This window comes from Cyprinus carpio, chromosome A24, assembly GCF_018340385.1.
Source record: "Cyprinus carpio isolate SPL01 chromosome A24, ASM1834038v1, whole genome shotgun sequence".
In the NCBI taxonomy this organism is placed as follows: domain Eukaryota; kingdom Metazoa; phylum Chordata; class Actinopteri; order Cypriniformes; family Cyprinidae; genus Cyprinus; species Cyprinus carpio.
In genome coordinates this window covers 219,409-229,207 of record NC_056595.1, presented here as the reverse complement: position 1 = coordinate 229,207, position 9,799 = coordinate 219,409, and the positions used below count along the sequence as shown (strand labels likewise).

The following is a 9,799-nucleotide window of genomic DNA, read 5'->3' as shown; positions in this document are numbered from 1 at the left end:
TTCACAATGATGATTCTAACTCTTGTATAAGTTCATTAAAGAAGAGAATGTTCTTTGCTGGTTTTACAGCTGCAAAGAAGACAAAATACAAAACTGGTTTACCCTGCACGTATGCAAAAAAAATTTGGATTCATAGCCTCCTTAAAATAGTGACTTGTGAATGTACAACGGCACGAATGAACAAGGCTAAACCTAGTACCATCGATGCATGGCAGTGTTTTTCCACCAGGATTTAATAATAAATATAAATAAGAATATGTGATGATGAATGGCTCCTGGAGAATGACTGTCACGGCGTGATAAAGGACAGGAGGCAAATGCAAGTAATAATGAGGTTTATTAAGAATATGTGATGATGAATGGCTCCTGGAGAATGATGCAGGGACTTCGGTGGCAGCACAGACAGGTGAGTAGAATCCCAATCCCCTTGAGTGCGTTGGTGGAAGTGGTGAAGACCTAACAATCCCCTTGAGTGCGCAAAAACACACAGACCTCACACAACGATCTGACAAACAAGAGACAAAAGACCGGGCATTAAATAGGCTGTTGTAACGAGCTGCAGCTGCCGCTGATCAGACGATCAGCGGTAACACCCACATGAAACAATTAACATGACGTCACAACAAAAAAAGTTGATCACAAAAAGAAACAAAATAGGAGGGCAGTATGCACTGTATAAAAGAAACAAAATGGGCAGTATGCCCTGTATACTGGCAGTAGGCAGTAGTAGTATGTTAGTATGGCATTTCGAACACAGACAATCTTCTTTTATCCCTTCCTTGACCATGTGACTAAAAACCAAATGTGACACTTCCAAACTGACCAATCAGCAGACCCCTGATGTATACAGATGTTGATCACTTTCAGCACTTTCTGTGCCTTCAGGAATTTTAAATGGCAATTTTTAAATTAGGCTTGGGACAGGAAAGCATAAGTCTTTGATAATATTTGACCCTACGCTTACAGTGGTATGCGGAAGTTTGGGAACCCCTTAGAGAATCTCTGAAAATGTGAATAATTTTAGGAAAATAAGAGATATCATACAAAATGTATGTTATTTTTTAATTAGTACTGTCCGGAGTAAGTCATTGTGCATTAAAAATGTTTACATTTAGTCCACAAGACAAAACAATAAAATAAAAATTGCTGAAATTATTAAAAAATAAAAAACATTCAAAAGTTTGGGAACCCTTGGTTCTTAATACTGTGTGTGGTTACCTGCATGAGCTACGACAGTTAAACTGAGCTCTGTTATTCAGAAAAACTCTCCAGGTCCTGCAGATTCTTCAGTTTCCCTGCATCTTTTGCTTATTTGAACCCTTTCCAGCAGTGACTGTATGATTTTGAGATCCATCTTTTCACACTGAGGACAATTGAGGGATTCAAATGCAACTATTAAAAAAAGGTGCTACAGAAGGAAACACAATGCATTAAGAGCCCGGGGTGAAAACTTTTGGAATTTGAAGATCAAGGTAAATTGTACTTAATTTGTGTTCCGGGAAACATGCAAGTATCTTCTGTTGCTTCTGAAGGGAAGAACTAAATGGAAAAAAAATATATATATATATATTTATATATATTTCAACAAAATAAGAAAAATTCGGACATCTTCATCCTGTTCAAAAGTTTTCACCCCCGGCTTGTGAAGTGTGAAGGGGAACTCAAACAGCAAGCCTTATGTGAGTCTTTAGGTTTCCTTTAAATGCAAAACACTTTCCACAGTGATGGTACATGAAAGGCTTCTTCGATGTGAATTTTAACACGATTCTTAATAGGGATGCACCAATACCACTTTTTTCCAGTACTCGCCCAATACAGATACTTTTATTTTTGGTACTTGCCGATACCGAGTACCGATACCGATATTTTTATTGCATTTATAATTTTTTTAAATATTGGGTACAGAAATCAAAAGAGTATGTATAATATTAGCTGGTTGATTTAATTTATTAAATAGATACAGTCAAACCAAAGTTTATTCAGACACCTTCAACATTTCACATTATAACAGTCTATTCTCTATAGTTTAAGATGGTAATAAAATATGACAAGAACTTATAGTTAAACTGTGTCAGAACAAATTCATCGTGATAATGTTAGATAACTTTGATAGAAAGGTATGTAATGGATTACAATCAACCAAAAATTATTCAGACAGTATGACAGCATTTACACAACTATCAATACTTAGTCATGCCACCCTTAGCCTTAATGACTGCCTGTAGTTTCCTGGGTATGCTGTCAGCCAGCTTCATGCAAACCTGAACTTCCAATTTTTCCCCAGACTTTGTTTGAAGAATTTTTGAATATAATTTGTCACAGTTTACTTTATTTTGCTATCCTCATTTACATAAATGAACTATAGTTTCCTGCACCCACTAGTAAAAAAAAAATGTATATCTGGTCTCTGAATAATTTTTGGTTTAACTGTATATCATTTGGTTATTTTCACACTTAATTATGCCCATTAAAATATAGTTTTTGTTACTTTCTTTGTTCATGTTTTTGCTCTATGGTTCATCATCTATAATTTAATAGCATTAGAGCTGCTCCATTGCAGCGACTGTAATGACACACTTTGCTGTAATATTGCAGGAAACCACTCGTTATAAATTTCCTGTTATTTATCACAAATAGAAGTCACGTTTTTTGTTTTTTATCTGAAACGTGCTGCGATTTATATTCCAAAGCCACTCATATAATGCAGAAACACTCAAGCAAGCAAAACATGCGCAACACGTGCATGTATTTGTACTGTTGCAGAACGAGAGGGACGGTAGTAACATACTGTCTAGCGCACTACACACAGGCTGCTACGTTCACTTACGCCAGAAAGTCATGTATGCCTAAGGTTGAAAATAAATGATGTTTATAGTGAATGCCTTTATAAATTGTCTTTTTTTACGATTTAGTTTTAATCCAAATGCGTGTGCTAAGTGAGTGAACATCAAAGATCACACAACAGAAGTGCGCGAGCATGTTCTCTCTCTCTCTCTCATTAAGTAACTTGTGCATTGTTTTACTTACTTGTTTTTGACATATCTGACCGAACTACAAACTTTCCAGTGATGAACTGTAACAAGCTCGTACATCTCCACCGCTGCGCGCTCAATCCACTCAGCATGCTTTATCAGCTCGCGCACATCAGCTATACAGGTATTAATACTGAATGTTTAACATTATATTCATTGTATAAATATCCTACGTAGACAACCTTAATCTATAATTACTTCATTCTGCTGTCTGTTGTTCTGTTGTCGGTGTTTCTTTGTCTGAATATGGCACTTATCACGTGCTGTGTGGTATCGGCGTTTGGTATCGGGGCATTTTAACGAGTACGAGTACAAGAGCTCAGTATCGGTATCGGTGCATCCCTAATTCTTAAGGTCTTCCACTCTTCAGTGAGTCCTCATGTGCTGATTAAAGGCTCCTCTATATCTGAAGCTCTCTCCACACTGACCACATACAAACGGCTTCTCTCCAGTGTGAACTCTCATGTGTACTTTAAGACTTCCCTTTTCAACAAAACTCTTTCCACATTGTTGGCATGTGTGAGGCTTCTCTCCAGTGTGAATTCTCATGTGCATTTCCAGGTTTCCTTTATGTTTGAAACTTTTTCCACACTGTTGGCAGGTGAATGGGTTTTCTCCAGTATGAATTATCATGTGCATTTCCAGGTTTCCTTTACGATTGAAATTTTTTCCACACTGTTGGCAGGTGAATGGGTTTTCTCCGGTGTGAATTATCATGTGGTTAATAAGGTGTCCTTTTTGACTGAAACTCTTTCCACACTGTTTGCAGGTGTAAGGCTTCTCTCCTGTGTGAAGTCTCATGTGGACTTTAAGTATTCCTTTTGCAGTATAACACTTTTCACACTGTTGGCAGGTGAAATGACTTCTAGTTGCAGTCTTTTGAGCTCTTTTTTGTGACAAAGTATTTTCAGTGTGTGAGCAACTAAAAGATTTTCTCATGTTATGAAAGCATGTTTTTTTACATCTAACTTTATGCTCCTTTTCATTCAGTTCTTGATTCTCCTCCTTCAGCGCCACTGGGTCTAAAGTGAAAAATGACAAACAACCCCAGTTTAAATGGCTCAAAGCAACATGTATAAAACATTGTGACATGCAAAGCATCAAATTTTGATACTGTCAAACCTCCTCCCTATTTTACCTCGGTATACGGTATTACCGTGAATAATTAAAAAATTATGACGTAAGGCTCAGACAGCGTCACCAAACTGTTGGCTTGTGCCTAAACTGTTCAGAAACTGAATACCAAACACTAATACTGAAACAATTACAAAATAACATGCACAACAATATTAACAACTTTTATTAGCAACAAATAGCAGTTTATAAAAAAGTGCAAATACAAGAGTCAAACAGAATCACACGGTTTTCGAATATTCGATTAGTCGATTTAATGACCGATTATCGATTAGGCTGTGCGATTATTTTCTAAGGATGTGAACCGTGCCCGAGCGCGTCTTACCCCCTAAGCCCGGTTCGGCTGACTAATGTGATCGCTCTGCGCTGCGCTCGGACGCGGTTGGATGGAAGAAGTGGACCAGAGCGCTCAGTTTAATCCACAGTCTATGGTTTAATCAGGGCGCGGTGCATGCAGTGTGAGCGCTCGCGCAAGAGCAATGAAACTGCTGATACGGGCAGCATGATTACGTGAACATTTCTGAGCGGCAAACGCAATAGATTTATAAAGCAATATGTTGTGAGAGGGTCTTCTGTGTCACCACGTCCCAAACGACTCAAAATAATAAACCACAAAGTTAACAAAACGATGCGCTCCACTGTGCTGAGCGAGAAGCTTCCTGTTTCCCACATATTAAGTCGTGATTATGAGCTAGCTGCATTAAAATGATTTATTTGTTCAAGGAATAAAATGTAATATTCCACTGGTTTGATAACCATAAACATTTTTTAAACCATTTAAAAATTTGACTCTGTTATGTAGATTTTTCTGAAGTAAATAACGTTATGCGATTATTCACAAGCTTTTAATTATGGCATAAATGCTTGGAAATAATATGTACCATTTTAATCGCAATAAGCTTTGGACTTTTTATTATAACACAAAGCCTCAGTCTTCTATCAATTTAAAGATAGAATTAAAATACAAATAATAAATGTTTTTTACGCTCTTTAATCTGTAGTGAGATAACCGCCTCCTTTCATGCGGCATGTGGATCAATTATATTTTCCTGTTTAATATTTGCAGCACGAAAATAATAACGAATATTTGAATGTATGTTAAAAAAAACTGAACAATTTAATACAAACGAGTGTCTCGTGAAATAAATCAATTTGAGTTAAAAAAAATCGTTAGTAAGCCTATTGCTGTTTTTCGTGTTAAACGTGAAGAATGACAGGTACTTTTTTTTTATAAATTTTTTGGCGGAGTATACAGGTGTAATATATTCAATTTTACTTCATGCAATGTGACATGATTTCATTGTCGTATTTTTGACTTAATTCCTAAAATATTATGACGCTAATCCTTTTTTTTTTTTTTTTTTTGAGAAGGATAAACTGACAAAAATGCTCAACTCGCTGTCTTGCGCTGGCTGCTTTGTAGGCTATTTAAAAACAAACTTGAATTTAACAAACATAAAATGTTCCAATCATATTTCAGAATTAAATTAATAAAGAATCGAAATGAAATATGACCATTAAAAAACCAAACTGAACTATTATAATGGCTGCAACAACAGCTGTGTAATGAGGACAGTGACTTGGGCAGAGAATTCTGATTAGCCCCGGGCCGGGCCGTGTAAGGCTCGATATTAGTTCTCTCGTTTCAATTAAAAGCTCTCCCTCGGTTTGGAGGGCCCATTTAAGTACTACCTACTTTTTTCATGGAAGGTAGCAAACTCTGACAGGGTAGCAGAGATGGACAGAACACTGGCCAGGAGCGTGAAGTGCAGTCTGAGTACAGGCCAGCGGGGGCCAGACATGCAAAGCCAATAACTGTAGAACTGTGGACATGCTCGTTTTTTGTTAATAAAATTATGAAATAGGTTATTGTTATAAATACAGACGTTAAAATTAATGTTCAAATTAGTGCCGTCATTCAGGCTGTTCACAATATGTTTTAGCGCGTAATGTGTTTTATGATATTCTGTTTTAGCGCGTAATGTGTTTTAAGCCTAATATTCATGTCTGAATTCATCTGTTCTAATCTTAAATAATCTGTAAACTTTTTTTTAAAAATGCTATGAATGTTTATGCTCATTTTAAAAATAGAAATGTCCTAGGCTCCTACAGCCTTGTGAGCAGTTGATAATAGACGGACGTTATGTTAATAAGTGCCGTCAATCGGTTATGTTATATTAATATGTTTCAGCAATCATACAACCATCAATTGGCTTGGGTTAGGATAGACCTTTCTCCAATGAATTAAACAGTTTGTTATCATACAGATTGAAAGCCTGAATAGTCTCTCTCCCTCTCTCTCTTTTTATGGGTGTGTGTTTATGCATGCGTGAGTGCGTGGGTGCATGCGCGGGAGGGTACCCAACTATTAACTACTAATACAATAACACCAAACGAACATCCATAACTACCCATTCTTGAAATGCACATCCCTAGCGCAGACACGCGCACACAAATCAATTAAATGAAATCACACCGCCCGAACAACTTTTAATAACAAAGAGCAGCTTATAAAAAAGTGCATTAGACCCACAAAAGTCAACCAGAGTTTAATTAACATAAACATCCATATTATAAAAATTATTGCAAAGCAATAGGCCTAAATAAAAATTCTTCTTTCCAGTCTTCTTTCCAATATTGTTTTTTAACAAAAACCAAACAAAAATACCTGCAGCAGCACAAAATCTATGCATGAACATCTCAAAAGAAACCATCCCAGGGCTCTCCAACCTCAAAATGACGGAGACGGCAGTGCAAGTATTTGAACTATTATAGTACATATATGTAAAAAAATTATAGAAAAAAGTGGTGTTAATTTTTATAATACCTTTGATTGGATAAAGTTTGGTGTTTTATTATTATTATTATTTTACCTTTTATAGCTACTTAAACTATTTTACTTAATCTTTGATACTTTTCAATTCAATTCATGTTTATATTGCACTTACAAGGTTGCATTGTTTTAAAGCAAATTTACAAAGAGAATATAGTACAGCACGTGGTATTAAAGTATTACTGAAAATGTAAGACCATCCAAAATAGCGCTGTGTAATAATAGACTTCACAGAACCCTAAAATAATCCAATATCTGCAAATCTAATATCTGTAAACAAACAAACAAAAAAAAAAGATACTGTGTATAATACTGTGGTGACTTCAGCTGTTTTACAGATGTGTTCAAGCAGCTACTTTATTATTTAAATGTTTTGCCTAGGGATGCACCCGGGCCCGATACTGAGCTCCTGTACTTGTACTCGTACTCGTTACAATGGCCCGATACCAAACGCCGATACCACACAGCATGTGATAAGTGCTATTTTCAGACAAAGAAACACCGACAACAGAACAACAGACTGCAGAATGGAGTAGAAATTAAGGTTGTCTACGTAGGATATCTATGCAATGAATATAATAGTAAACATTCAGTATTAATGGCCGTATAGCTGACATGCGTGAGCTGATAAAGCACGCTGAGTTGATTGAGCGCGCAGAGGTGGAGCGAGCTTGTCGAGTGAATATACATTTCATCACTGGAAAGTTTGTAGTTCGGTCAGATATGTCAAAAACAAGTAAAACAATGTAAGTTACTTAACGAGAGAGAGAGAGCACGCACGCTCGCGCACTTCTGTTGTGTGATCTTTGAAGTTCACTCACTTAACTTGGGAAAAGTTCAATATTGAAGGTGATGCATATTCAGTTTTTTTATTTTTTGCTGATTTCATTGACTAATATATGTCTACTTTATTGTTTAAGGTGAATAATGGCCTTTTTGCATCATTTATGATGGACTTGTTTTTTATTTGATTTTTTAAATATTTTTCTTGGCACTTTATTTTTAATGTTTTTATTTAACTGAGAAAATGTCAAAATAAAATGTAGACATTAATGGCAGATGTTAAGCGTTATTATTCATTGGCAAATTCACCTATATTAGTCAACTACCCGAAAAATAAACAAAAGACTAAAAAAAATGGTTAGATTAATCAACTAATAAATCGATAGATTAATCGATTGCAAAAATAATTGATAGTTGCAGACCTAAAGATATTTAGCATGAAGTGACTATCAAACTGTGTCAGTTGGAGAAATGTCTTATTATTTTGTAAGTAGGCTGGTATGTATGACATATGATTTGTATTGCTTGTTGTAATTAACTTTTAGTGCTATTTAAATTCAGGTCTGTTAATGTTAGTTTGGCACTTTTGAAAAAAAAAAAAAAAAAATCACAGATACAACAAATGTCAAGATAATAACTCAAAGTTTTTATTAGATACTATTTTCATCTTTTTCTAATCAGAAGTAGATATTGGGTTTAATGTTTCACAAAATAATGGGTTTGTTCAGGCTACTTAATTATTTTATATTTCTGTTTCTGTAGAGCTTCACATTTGAATAAGGATCAAATGAGTTTAGCTTTGAGAATAAAAACCAACCTGTTTTGTGTCTCAGTATCTTCATGTTTGACTCTGAATGATTCTTCAATCCTCATGTCTTCATTCTCCTCTTTAACAAACGACATCTTTGTAACCATAATCTGGGTGCGTCTCAATCAGCTCCAGTTCAGTAGTCAGCACACTGGTAAGAGAAAGTCAATCAGAGTCAGAGTTAATGGCATTAAATTATCTGATTAGCCAAATAAACACACAAACAAAAAACAACTCTCAATACTAGCACTAAAAAATAAAAACAATGACAATGAAAAGTTCATATTAAGTATTTATGTACATTTGTAGACCACATATAATAGATTCCACAAGAAAACATTTGCATTTTGTCATTAAGAGGTTTCGCTTAAAAGTATACATAGCAAAGGTTTTGTGTGTGTGTGCTTGCTTTATCATAATATAAAACAAATATCATAAATAAAACAAGTCAATAGAGGACATATCCCATGTAAAAGGACGTATGGTCACAATGGTTTACCATTTTGATCAGCAGATGATTCAATTCAGTGAATCATTTGATTCAATTGACTCGGAGTTTAAAAAAAACTCAGTTTCTCTCATCACTGCTGGCCATTGACTGAATTTGTGTTTATCATAAACTGTTTCACGAGCGAAATGTTATATGAAACATTACAACTTTACATTCAATGATAAATGATTAATTTTACATCGCTTGTAAAGAAAACATAAAGTTGCCCTGAACCGTTTTTATCGATTTAAACACTTAAAATCACCAACCTTTCTTCAGACGCAAGAACGCGGCGCCGCCTTATGACGTTACATCGCCAGACCAAAATAAAATTCTTGAATAGTGCAGAGAAATTCAGGTAGACAGAAACGTCCATACAGAAAATACATACATAAAATTATGTCAGAGGACCTTGTAGGATTTCTTACGTAGTAAATTATCAGCAATCTTTTCTCAAGTCCAGCATGTGTCATTCCAGTTGTTTCTAGTCTTTTGAGTGACTAGTGTTCACACAGACATAAATCTCAACATTTGTGTTATGGGTTGGTAAGGGAGGAACTCAAGTGCAGACAGGATTCTCAACACAAAGGGTTTATTGATGACAAAAGGGGAAAACAAAACCCACGAGTGGGAAACAATAGCTAGGGTAAGGACTAAATAACCAAAAAAGACAGGGCTGACCAGATAAAGACACTAAACACTAACTATAACACAAACCA

General features: G+C 35.5%; 1 protein-coding gene across 1 annotated transcript; it reads right to left on the bottom strand.

The window, feature by feature from the left end:
- Nucleotides 1-3,153: 3,153 nt before the first annotated feature.
- LOC109072920 (gastrula zinc finger protein XlCGF49.1-like) lies at nucleotides 3,154-8,685 on the bottom strand. The gene is made up of 2 exons (XM_042714880.1): nucleotides 8,600-8,685; nucleotides 3,154-3,954 (listed from the first exon to the last, which is right to left on the bottom strand). The coding sequence occupies exons 1-2, from the start codon at nucleotides 8,683-8,685 to the stop codon at nucleotides 3,399-3,401; spliced, it is 642 nt and encodes a 213-aa protein (XP_042570814.1). The 3' UTR covers nucleotides 3,154-3,398.
- Between the last annotated feature and the right edge of the window lie 1,114 nt (nucleotides 8,686-9,799).